Source organism: Lactuca serriola, chromosome 2 (assembly GCF_051521515.1).
Source record: "Lactuca serriola cultivar US96UC23 chromosome 2, Lser_US96UC23_V15, whole genome shotgun sequence".
Classification (NCBI taxonomy): domain Eukaryota; kingdom Viridiplantae; phylum Streptophyta; class Magnoliopsida; order Asterales; family Asteraceae; genus Lactuca; species Lactuca serriola.
In genome coordinates this window covers 36,217,497-36,230,912 of record NC_136409.1, presented here as the reverse complement: position 1 = coordinate 36,230,912, position 13,416 = coordinate 36,217,497, and the positions used below count along the sequence as shown (strand labels likewise).

Below are 13,416 nucleotides of genomic sequence, written 5' to 3'. Positions count from 1 at the left end.
TCTGTTTTTGGAAGTTCTACTTGGCTTCGAGTGTCCACAGAGAAAGATATCGGTGTAGTATGAAGATCATTTCGGTAGTGCCCTTCGGGTTGATAATTTCAGTCTATAAGTGGCTAAGGAGTGATTTCGAGGGCGAAATCTAATTCAAGTGGGGGAGAATTGTAACATCCGGATATCCAGGCATGGAAATTTGAGTATTTTTATTATGGGATATGAAGAGACTCGGTGAGTTGATGCCTCAACTCGTTGATTAGGATCGCGACTTGGTGACCTATTTAATGAAGGGACTTGACGAGTCGGGTATCTGGACTTGCCGAGTCAGTGTTGTTAAGGAAAACCCTAATTGTCCGGGTTTGAGACCTATTTAAAGGACCTTATAGCCCTCTTGTGTGGCTACCAGTCCAGAGAGAGATACCCTAGAGAGCTGGAGCGAAGAGTGAGAGAGATAAAGCCATTTTAAGCATTTTTGGTGTGATTTTGCAAGGGAGAAGTCATTTCTAGCAAAGGGAGGGCAAGGGAGTTGTTGAATCAGAGTTCCTGAGCTCATATCTTCATTGTAGTGGTATCAAATCGAATTCCCTTTTCTGTTTTGAGTGAGATTGGTGATTATAGGGTTTTCCACACCTTCCTATGGCTTGTAGTGATGAGTATATAGGGTCCCTTTGTGTGAGATATCCTAGATCTGGTCCCATAGAGGTCCATAGGGTCTTATTTTGTATGCTTTATGTTGGTTCATTGAGATAATGAGACTTTGATTCCATTCTTGGAGCCATTTCTCCAAGGAAAGCCTTGTGAGCTTTGCATGTATGTCAAGCCTCGACCTTTACATGGTTATTGGTCGTAGGGAAGCCGGATCTATGGATTAGAGGAACAGATATGACCTCAGAAGGTCAGATCTGTGTTGACATGGGAGTAACTCGTCGAGTCCATGGGGAGACTCGACGAGTCGAGTCGGGTTGCCCCGCGATACGAATATAGTGGAAACCCGTCGAGTGGAAGGTTCACTCGACGAGTCGAGTGAGGCCTTGGAAGAGTCAGAAGATACGCATGGACTTGCCGAGTCACCCTTGTGTACTCGACGAGTCTGGTCAGAGTTGACCGTTGACTTGAGTTGACTTTTGTTGACTTTTAGGGTTTGGTCAACCATTGGTCATGTGGACCATTTGAAGGGTAAAATGGTCTTTTAGCCTTCTTAGAGGACATGGAAGGGATTAGTCTAGCTTGGAGAGCCGTTATTGATTGAGATAATTGTTTATGTGTTTAGGCAGAGGCTAGATCAGTGTATACGCATGCGAGATTACCAGAGACATCCGAGGCGAGTCTCCTCACTATACTTTACCTTGAGTGGTAACCAAAGTTATGTGACAGAGTATCTTGTATGCTATTTATGTGATGTGTTGCACTACATTATTTCTCTATGATTTATGTTGTGGGTATTCCAGAGTTTATAGAGTTAGGACCAGAAGGTCCACAGAGTTAGGACTAGAGGGTCCACAGAGTTAGGGCCATAGGGCCCACAGAGGTATAGCCTTGAGTGGCTACTATGTGTTATATGTGGTATTTGGGGAACTCACTAAGCTTCGTGCTTATAGTGTTTTGTGCTATGTGTTTCAGGTTTTCTCAGGATCACGAGACGGCACCGGCTCGATTGTACACACCAGAGGAAGAGTTATGTTTTTGAGGATCCTAGATTATTTTTAATGGAGTTGTTCTTTGTAATTCAATAAAAGAGATTTTTATACGAGATGTTATGAAGAGTATGCCTTTTAAAAAAAAGAGAGAAAGAAAAATTGTTTTAAATTTTCACGTCGTTACATTGGCGGTGCGTGTGCCACTAAGGTTTTTGGCTAACATTGTTTTGTCGCTAGGAGATTCTCCCGTTGGATTCCACGATGGGGATTTGCCAGGAAGACTACTCACGTGGACGTAGTCTCTTGGCTGGCACGAGATCGCTCTCGTCCAGAATCATGTGTTGGCTCTGAGGTGTCTCCGTCTGGCGTGGACCTATGGCCCGCTATAACTATTCTTAACTAGTAGTAATAAAGGGTATGTCCATGTGTGACATGGTAAGTAGCCAAAAACTATGTTGTCAAAGTTTATTTGTTCCTTTTATCCTAATAGGAGAAGCGATATCTATGAGACCCTCGTCGCAAATCTGTAGCGAGAAACATAACTTTGAACACTAAGATTGATCTTTCTCCATGCTTCAGGTTCATACAAATATCTAGAACAAATGAATAGTTTATCACTTATCTAAGGGTTGAATCTTGATTAGATTAGATTTCGACAATTGCATTGATGGCTAACCCTCTGTGGATTATTTTGAGAAGTATTAGACCTCGTATAGTTGATGACTTGTCCAAGTAGGAGACTTTTGGAAAGAGTGTCGTCATTAACTATTGATAATTTTTCTAATAATAACATGTTGTGCTTTTTGGTTTCCCTCTTGACCCATTTGAGGAATTTAAAGAAAGGGAATGAAGGATAAGATTTAGTTTATTGATTTACCGTGTTTTGATAAATTAATCATAAACAATTTCTAAGTTAATTGGGAATTAACTAATTTAAGGGGTTGAATATTAATTTATTAAAAGTTAGCTTGTTGGAATATTCCACAAACCCTAATAGATATGGAGGTGAACAAAATTAGGTTCACCCCACATGGGATTGAAGATAATTTAGGGGTAAGCATTTGTAGCCTATACATAGGTTGTTACGAATCAAATTTCTCCTTGCTCATTTGGCTTGAATTTCCGCCACCTCCATTCGCCTATACATAGGTTGTTACGAATCATGCTCATTTATCTACTATTAAATTGACCTAATTTTAGAGAAAAGAGGGGGTTTTATCTGATTTTGCAAGACCTGACGAACTTAAATCACATAATTCAATTAGTTAATTAAAAACACTCCTGTCTAGTTTGAATACACTTCTTTATTTATGTTTAGCTAATAATTATGGATTATCAAAGTTGGTCACCAATTATTATGTAATTAGCAATTCAAGTCCAAATTTACTAATCTTTTTACCAATTCATGAACTACCTTGTATGGTCACACATTAGCAAAACACAAAATTATTTATTAATTATAGGTAAGCTATGTAAGATTTATCTAAGCAAACACAATTATGGTCATAAATTATGTCTTCTAGCACAGCTAAATTAGTTACTTTTACCACTTATCTAAGATTTTGGTCGATCCAAGCTCTAGCAATTCAATGTTCACTAAATCACTAGGTTTCAAGTTCATGTAATTTAATGGTTATTAAGCTACACAGAACATGAATTTAAGCAACTAAGAAACTAAAATAACATGCTAGGTAATGATAATCAAACACAAGCAATTTACCAACTAATCAAATTCAATATTCATTAAGCTAAAACATAATTCACAAACTTCATCTATCTAGACAAGAGCTGCTAGATTCAGCTACTCATAGTAACAAGTAAGCAAAAACAAATCAAATTATCAAATATGTTCATAACTTTCAAACTAATTAACTAATTATGAACCTTTACTCCTTTTGATGTTGAAAGCCTTTTCCAGAACTCTTCTGTTGCTCAAAATCATCTTCAGGTAACCTTCCAATCAGCCAAAAACTCCCCAAGTCGTACTGGGCAAGGGAATTTATAGTTTTCTGATCTCCCGAGTTCACGATGTGAACCATAATGATTCACTTCGTGAATGCGATCTTTTCGTATTCGACAAGGACTCTTCCACCCGGATGCAAATCTTCTGGAACAATCGTTTCACGTCATGAGCATCAAGTTACTCACATCGTGAGCACGTCTTTTTGGTGGAATTTTTTATCCTTCTTCCCTTCGAACCTCCAAAGTTCCAAATACTATCAATTCTCGTCCCTTACATCGAAAATGTCTTACTTTGGCTGCAAATTACAATTTATCCTTATAAGTGTCATAATTCTATGCAAATAACCAAAATATTAATAAAAACATAAATAAATATTGCCTAAGAATATGTATAACTATGGCAATATCAAAATACCCCACACTTGTTCTTTGCTTGCCCTCAAGCAAGCCTAATTATTAAATCAAACATTCATCATCAATATCACATAGAACAATCCAACTCAAGCTCAACCATTATGCTAAGACCTCAACGCATGCATTTGTGTCTAAATTTTTTCCTAAGTAACCCCCCTCAATTCTAAATACTCACAATCCTCATAAACACTCGCCCACTTCTTTTGAACAACGCTCATTTTATGCAACCCTCTGAATCCATCCTCAGAAAGCTTTCTAACCTTAAGGTATTTTTGTAAAGCCACCCAAGCATACATAAAATAGAGAGTTACAACTTTTAGAAGATACCACAACTTGGAGCTCTTGAATTCTTATTTTCTTTGATATTTGATCATTGATTTCTTTGAATTGACCACCTTTTTGTGTAACTTTCGTATCTTCAACATTTGAGAGTTCAGAATTTTTGATCTTTGATCTTCATACTTTGTTACTTTTATGCTCCAAAATTCTTCAATTTCTTTACTTTTGGTAATTTCTCTCTCTCTTTTTTTTACATGTACTCACTTTATATATATATGTATATATATATATATATATATATATATATATATATATATATATATATATTACTCAAAAACCTACATGCTTAAGCAGGGGCGCTTTACTTCAACCCTTATTGGTTAAGGTATTAGTCTACGTGCAATGACTACCTAAGCTTTCCTGGATACATTTCAGTTTTAGGCTGCTAAACATATTGCATCCCTCAAACTAAGCGAGGTTGTGTTTTTGTCCCATGATTTCACTAGAATAAAGGAGGCCAGAAATGCATTATAACGTGTATGGACTTAGCTAAACATTTGAGCTCTCATCAGATCATCCCAATGCAACACTAGCAACTGAATTTAAATTATTATTACTAGAACTAATATTAGATTATTATTTCAAACCTATTAAAAAAAATTTAATTTCCTAAAATTTCTAGCAATTTATTTTTTACTTTTTCTACCCCCTACCCCTCACTTATTATATACAACGCCCTCATTGTATGCATAAAATAAATTAAAAGCAATAAAAGGGAGAAAAATGAACAGACTCCCCTAGGATAGAAGTGGCAAGATCGAACTCCAAACGTGTAGTTGACATGTGCATCTTGAATATGGAACTTCATCTAAATAGGAACTTGGACCTGAACTCTCGAATTATGTAACTGAGCCAACAAGCGAAAAAGCAATGAATCAAAACTTCAATCTCCCATAAGAATGGTGTAAGTCTTCAAAATGTATAGAATAATGTGGGAAAGCATATGCCACTTTGTATAGTAGAAGAAACAGCTAGCATGCACGTGATAAAAACCCCAAATATAGTGAAAATGGGAAACTCACGACGTGAGTTATATAGGCTCACGGCGTGAGGTCGCAGGAATGCAGAATCTGAAATCTATAATAACTCAACTCACGACATAAATACTGTATGCTCACGTCATGAAAACCGGGCGATTGAAAAATGAGAATGCCCATTCTTCTTATTTCTTTTGGCATCCCATTCCAATTTCTAAATTGATAAACACACTGCTGAATGTAGAATTTATATGATTCCTTGCTAATCTCATCCTCTCTCTCGACTCACCCCACACTTATATTTAATTGTGGGTCTTGACTCTTAACTCTAGACTTGTAATGACCCTTGACTAGACGATCACGACTGTTGACTCGACTTTACTCCCTTCCCAAGACTCCTTAGCAAGCTCTAATAAAACAACCAAAAGAAAATAAAAGTAACATAATAATAAACTAATAATTGTTCAACAATCCGTACAAAGTGTTCAAACCAAACAACTAAAAACAAATAAACTAGAAACTAAAAACTAAAATAAATAAAACCAAACTAGCGATCAATCATCTTCCTCTTCATCCCGAGCTCTACTAGTGCCTATCCCATCTCCTCCTTGGCCTTGATACTCACTCACCCTAGGGAAAATTGGGTAATGATACCCTAAATGAGGAGGCTGCTCCACATGGAAATGTTGCATCAAATTCTCCATTGTCCCACCAATCCAGTTCATGCTCAAGTAAAGCTGGTCAAAATACCCTGTCATATCATCCCCAAAGTGTGATGCTACCATGGGTGTTGATTGGCGAACATGCTATCCTCTTTCCCCTCGTCCTCTCACATTTCTTCTCCTCGACCTTGGTTGTGGTGTGGGTTGATCACCCTACTGCTCACCACCATCCTCATCATCCGACCCCAAAATACCCCAGTGAGTTCCATAATTTTTGACCACCCACATGGTCTCCAAATAACCCATACTAAACTCATGTTCATCCATGCAAGTCATGGAGCGAGTGATACCGGGAACAAGCAACCCATACGATCGGGCCAAACGGGTAATGAATTGCCCTCCACAAAAAGGCTCCCAGAGCGAGAACTGGCAGCAGAGTCAGCCAGAAAGCGTGCCAAAAAATAGGGAATGTTGCAACACACTCCCGGATTCAAAATTGCACCATAAAAAGAATAAATTTTTCTTTGTCACCTTGTCCCCATGCCTTCTGTGATTAATGGGGAAAGTGATAAATCGGTGTAGTACTCGGTGGATAGGAGATCGAATGCTGCTCTCGGGGGATACTCCGGAATTGAATATTCCGGAGGCAATATTATGCCAAAAATCAAACCCAGTGACATCATCCTCATACCCTCTAGCAGCATCCATCAAAAACATGCCAAACTAGGGAGTCATAGCTTCTTGGTGATTATATATCCCCACCCTCCAAGAAAATTCCATGAGGCTGCATTCCCGATACTCACCCCGAGACAGAATACCAAAGCTTGTTGATAATGGGGGTCTTGGACATTCTCTTGGAATGTCATCGTTGAGAAAAACTCAACACAAAACTCCTTATATACTCGCTCTTGGATGCGAAAAACGTTGAGCCATCCCGAGCAAGTGAACGAATAGCCATTTCCAATAAATATTTTGGTCAAAAACGGGGACAGCCTATCCATGAATCCAACTTCTCTCAACCGTGTCCAATTGATGGTGGGTGCGACTGCAATCTCCCGGTTGTAAAGCCACCCCCAACCGATTTTTCCAACGCGTATAAACATCACGTGACATATTCGTTGGAAAGACGTAAAATGGGTGGAGACTAGCAACCCCGGTTGGAACTTCTCTTCTGGGAGCCATACGTGTAAAAATAAACAAAAAAAAACAAACCAACAAAGACATCCCAAAAGATTAGCATTAAACATAATTTAAAAGTGTAAATATCCAGGATTCACGTCGTGAGTTCGTAAGCAGAAATCGGAATCGGACAGATCGGGACTCAAATCAGGTCAACAATGTCAATGGGGTTCACTCCTAAGGTCATTTCAAACTAATTACAAGCACATGCAACAACAACTTCACATATACAGGGTAACCATTTTTAAGATTCAAGTGAAATGCAAACCCTAACCCCTAAATCTAGCAACTAAGTCAACAATAAACAATGTGAAGAAGATTAAATTACCTAGGATGAAGAATTACGTAAGCACAAGAGGATTAAATAACGTGTGTCGGCCGAAATCGAACAAGGGGGGACCAGTCGCCTCTTTCACTTCGTGGGAATAAAGAAATGTTTTGGTCAAAGAGGGTATTGTGTTCTTTAATCTGTGGTCCCAAGTATTTCAGGATTCACGTCGTGAATCCTAAAAGGTTCACGTCATGAATCAGTCTGGGCTTAAAAACTGGGCTATTCAATCTATACCAAAATTGGACTAGACTAAAAATAATGGGCCATTTAATTTAATAGAAAATGGGCTGATTATGGATTAATGATATATTGTCCGTTACATCTTGAACTCATGTCGTGAATCCTGTAAATTTTTTTACTAATTTCAAATTTGTCTATTAACTTGATTATTAATTATTACCACTTAATTTTTAGGGACCTCACACTTAGTGTGTAATTATGAATATAGTGATTTGTATGATATGATCGATTTCCTAAAAAACTAAAAATGCAAAAAGAAAAGAAAGAAGATGCAAACGAAACTTGGGTTGCCTCCCGAGAAGCGCTTCTTTTGAGGAGTCGTGAGCTGGACTCCATGTCTCTTATGTTGATTTTCCAGAAGAGTCCACCATCAGGATCTTCTTCTCCTTGAAACGCCTCTTGTAAGCTTGGACTCGACGAATATATGCCTTTTTAGAATTCTCCTTTTTAGTCTTGACTTCATTTCCATCGAGCTTGCGTTTGATCCCTTGAGTCTTCAATTTTTCATCATTTTTAAGCTTCATAATATCCTCCTCCACCTTCACCACTGGGCGAGTCACCTTTGATGTAACCTCCTATTCATCACTAGACATATCATCACTTTCCTTACTCACGCAAGATGTTGGTGTTTTATAAGCAAACACCTCGAATACAAGTGGAACAGAAGCTCTTGGCTTGGTGTGCTTGATTTGCTGAATTGTTTTAATTTCTTCTTCCATAAGTTTCTCCAATTATGCAAGCTCATTATCATCTTCAATATTGAACACTTCTCCTTGGACATCATATCCTTGGAAACCATCTTGTAGTCCAAAAGTTTCTTCTTCATCACCAACCCTCAACGTGAGCTTGGATTCTCGAATATCGACAAGAGCCCTAGCAGTATTTAGTAAAGGGCAACCAAGAATGATAGGGACATTCACATCCTCTTTCATGTCAATCACTACAAAGTCAACTAGGAAAACGAATTTCCCAATTTTTACAAGGATGTCTTCTACTATGCCTCTTGGGTGAGTCACTGAACGGTTTGCCATGTGGATTGTCATCTTCATAGCCTTCATCTTCTGAATATTTAATTTTTGATAGAATGAAAATGGCATCAAATTCATGCTAGCCCCAGAACTGGCTAAAGGATATGTCTTCAAATTATTTCCAAACTCACATGGAAGAGTGAGGCGTCCAGGATCTCCCATCTTTTTAGGTATCTCTCCCAATACAACCCTTGAGCTTTGTTCACTTAGAATGACCTTGCAATTCTTCCTTAATTCTTGGCGAGTGTCTATTAAGTCTTAGAGGAACTTCGCATATTCTGGAACTTTTGCAAGTGAATCAATTAAAGGAGTATTAATAGAAATACCCTTTATTTGTTGAATAAACTCCAGATGTTCCCTTTTCAGTGGACTAAGATGTGCGCGAGATGAAAATGGTAAAGGCAGGTTATAAGCTAGAACAGACACGAAATTCTTTTGTTCAGACCGAGCCCGCGACGTGAGCATAGCGGGCTCACGACGTGAACTGGGTATTCCAACAGATTCTTGTTTTTCGAGTTTTGTCTTCTTAGGCTTTGGTTCAGATGGCTTTGGCTCCACTTCTAAAGCTTCTAGGAATTCAAAAATCGCCTCTTCTTCAGTATCAATGGCCATGACATGAGATTGGGTCTTCTTTTCAAGAATTTGTGGAGACAATATTTTATTTACAAAAGTAGTAAGTTGACTAAGTTGAACTTCATGGTTATTGATGGAAGCTTGTTGACTTTTTAATAATGATTATTGGTCAATCATCATAGCATGATGATTCTTCATCATAGTTCTTTGATCCTCCATTGTAGTATCAATAGCATCATGCCTTTTTTCTGAAGCTTCCATAAACTTCATTAACATGGTCTCTAGATCAACTTTCTTCTCATCTGGTGGTTGCTTTCTTTGGTAGAAGCCTCGGCCAGTTTGCCTAAATTTCTCTTCTTTTTGCTTCTTGTATTCATCGTAAGGCAGCCACTCCTTCTTTGGTTTTCTCCAATCTTCATCGTATTTCTCCCCACATGAATAGCAAACTTGAGCAACGCTCATTTTCCATATTCATCTATATTGCAATCTTTTGTCAAATGTGGGCCACTACATCTCTCGCAACCAACTCGAATTACATGAATTGATTGGTCCATTTGGGTCAATCTCCTATCCATAGTGTTAAGCATTGCCATCACAGCAGCCATGTCTTAAGTTTGTGCACCTCCACTGCCTTTTTTTCCATCACGTCTTGGGTTATGATACTCACGAGAGTGCTTTGCAAACTCTTCAACCAACACCTTGATTTGATTTGGATTTTTCTTTGTAAGTCGTCCTTGCGAATCAAGAAGTTGACGTGTCATGACATTTACTCCATCGTAAAATATAGATACTTCTTGTTGGATGTTGAGGTGGTGATGAGGACAATTCCTTAACAAGCCCTTGTAATGCTCCCATGCCTCGTATAATGACTCTCCTGGTTGTTGCTCAAAGTTGGCTATCGCCTTCTTGAGTTTAGCTATCTTGGATGGTGGGCAAAACTGATCTAAAAACTGCTCACGCATTTGAGCCCAAGTATTTATTGTGCCAGGTGGAAGTGCCTTCAACCAGTCTTTTGCGGCTCCTTTGAAAGTAACTGGTAGCATCCTCAGCAAGATAATATTTTTCTCAACATTTGGAACATTAATGTAATGAACAATGTCATTCACTTCATCTAAATGTTTGAAAGCATCCTCGTGATCTTTTCCATAGAATGGAATATCCTTAAGTGTAGTAAGGATGTGTCCCTTTAACTCAAATGTGGCATTGGCAGGAATTGTAGGGTGTACTAAACCCGGCCCCACATTATCTCGGATGCACTTTTTGTAGTCCCCCATGGCCATCTCATCAATGTTCACCATTTCGTTCTCCGGCTCATTCTCGGGTTCACTCATATAAAGTCCAAATTTTGTTTCTGATTCGTACTCGGACTCGTGTGGATTAGGAATTTGATCGAAGACTTCAAACTTGCTCTTTAAGGCTGAACTCAATTCTTCAGTTTTCTTTCCTGACTTCCTTGAAAAGGCTGATTTCGGTTCTTGTAAAGGCGGCTTCTTATTATTCTTTTTGTGCAGCGTAGACTCCCGATCTTCAAGCGGTGGCACCAAAGGTGTGTTGGTTCCTCTGGTCATCAACTCCTGCAAAACAGACAAAATGAAAAAAAAACATAAGACTGAACAAAAACTAAATAAAATTTTCCTACGGACTGGCCACCATGTCGTGGTAAAGACTACCACCTCATGTTGTCGCACAAAAATTAACAGAAAAGAAAATCGCAGAAAATCTAAAAATTACTGAACTCACGTCGTGAACTTAATGTTCACGTCGTGAGCCTAGTACTGGAAAAAAACTAAGCTGAAAAAGTAACTTTTTGCAGGTTTTACCCCACAAACTGGATCAATCAACCTAAAGAAAATAAATCAAACAAATCAAATAAGTTGTTCCCCAGCAACGATGCCAAAAACTTGATGCGTGCAAATAGCTACACCTAAATTTATTATTTATAACCTAACTACCTTAACTAACTAAGTGCACCTAGGCAGTGTACCTAGTCAAAATTATAGAATAGTTGGGTAAGTCGGGTGTTGATATTAGGGAATGGTTTTGACTAATTAGTTTATCTACTATTAAATTGACTTAATATTAGAGCAAAGAGGGGGTTTTATCTGATTTTGGAAGACCCGATGAACTTAAATCACAGAATTCAATCAATTAATTAAAAACACTCATATCTAGTTTGAATCCACTTCTTTATTTATGTTTAGCTAATAATTATGGATTATCAAAGTTGGTCACCAATTATTATGTAATTAGCAATTCAAGTCCAAATAATTTACTATTCTTTTTACCAATTCATGAACTACCTGGTATGGTCACACATAAGCAAAACACAGAATTAGTTATTAATTATAGGTGGGCTGTGTAAGATTTATCTAAGCATACAGAATTATGGTCATAAATTATGTCCTCCAGCACAGCTAAATTAGTTACTTTTATCACTTATCTAAGATTTTGGTCGATCCTAGCTCTAGCAATTCAATGTTCACTAAATCTCTAGGTTTCAAGTTCATGTAATTTAATGGTTACTAAGCTACGCAGAACATGAATTTAAGCAACTAAGAAACTAAAATAACATGCTAGGTAATGATAATCAAACACAAACAATTTACCAACTAATCAAATTCAATATTCATTGAGCTAAAACATAATTCACAAGCTTCATCTAGCTAGACAAGAGCTGCTAGATTCAGCTACTCATAGTAACAAGTAAGCAAAAACAAATCAAATTATCAAACATGTTCATAACTGTCAAACTAATTAACTAATTATGAACCTTTACTCCTTTTGATGTCGAAATCCTTTTCCAGAACTCTTCTTCTGCTTAAAATCGTCTTCAGGTAACCTTCCAATCAGCCAAAAACTCCCCAAGTCGTAATAGGCAAGGGAATTTATAGTTTTCTGATTTCCCAAGTTCACGTCGTGAACCATAAGGATTCACGTCGTAAATGCGATCTTTTCGTAGTCGACAAGGACTCTTCCACCCGGATGCAAATCTTCTGGAACAATCAATTCACGTCGTGAGCATCAAGTTACTCACGTCGCGAGCACGTCTTTTTGGTGGAAGTTTTATCCTTCTTCCCTTTGAGCCTCCAAAGTTCAAAATATTGTCAATTCCGGTCCCTTACTTCGAAAATGCCTTACTTTGGCTGCAAATTACAATTTATTCTTACAAGTATCGTAATTCTATGCTAATAACCAAAATATTAATAAAAACATAAATAAATATTGCGTAAAAATGTGTAGAAATATAGAAATATCAGAAAGCCATAAAGCCTCTAGCTGCAAAAGATGTATGTCATTTCTAATTGCTCTAGTACTTGTACAAATAGATTAAACCCTAGATATTTGTAGGTTGCATGTACAAATAGGAATTTCGTTTAAGTCTTCGGTTGTTATATTCATGTGTACAAAATGCTCTATAACCCAATAATATATATATATATATATATATATATATATATATATATATATACACACACACACACACACACACACTAGGTGTAACCGCACGCGTTGCACAAGAATGCATTTAAGTGGTTAAAATAATTATGGGAAAAAATAGAATTATGTTGAAATTTACGTTTTTAGTTATGTTTTGGGCATTAACCGAATTATCAAATAACATAAAAATCTATCAACTTATATTTTGATACTATCTAATATAGTCCATACCTTTTAAACTTTACTTTTACTCTTATAATATCCAATATATATTATAAGTTTTTGTATAACATTAATATAATCTACTTTTCTTATGTTCGATAATATTTTTTTGGATAAAATAAGAAATAAGTTGTTTTGAATGAGCTATTAATAAACAATATTGAACTAATAAACTTTGTATTACACTATTTATATTACATCCAAAAATTTAAGGTTTCATATATGAACTTTAAAATATTAAACATTGAAATTAAGAATGAAGTCATACAAAATATATCATTATACATAAATGTCATCAAGAGTTTTAAAATAAGTTGATTAGTAAATATGATATTTAATATTAATTACATATTTTGCAAGGCGTATGTTTGACTTTATGTTGGTGCGCCGAAAATCCTCTTCCTTAATTTGTACCTAAAA

At 37.1% G+C, this 13,416-nt stretch overlaps 1 protein-coding gene and 1 non-coding gene across 2 annotated transcripts; one reads left to right on the top strand and one right to left on the bottom strand.

Moving 5' to 3' along the window:
• Positions 1–8,466: 8,466 nt before the first annotated feature.
• Positions 8,467–8,925, bottom strand: LOC145089162 (uncharacterized). The gene has a single exon (XM_079027640.1). The coding sequence runs from the start codon at positions 8,923–8,925 to the stop codon at positions 8,467–8,469; it is 459 nt and encodes a 152-aa protein (XP_078883766.1).
• A 1,218-nt stretch (positions 8,926–10,143) lies between these two features.
• Positions 10,144–10,250, top strand: LOC145091156 (small nucleolar RNA R71). Its single transcript, XR_013702043.1, has one exon. It is a non-coding gene; the product is annotated as a small nucleolar RNA R71 (small nucleolar RNA).
• The last annotated feature ends 3,166 nt before the right edge of the window (positions 10,251–13,416 follow it).

Excerpts from the sequence above, each read along its gene's own strand:
- LOC145089162 (XM_079027640.1), bottom strand. The coding sequence starts at position 8,925 with ATGGGAGATCCTGGACGCCTCACTCTTCCATGTGAGTTTGGAAATAAT.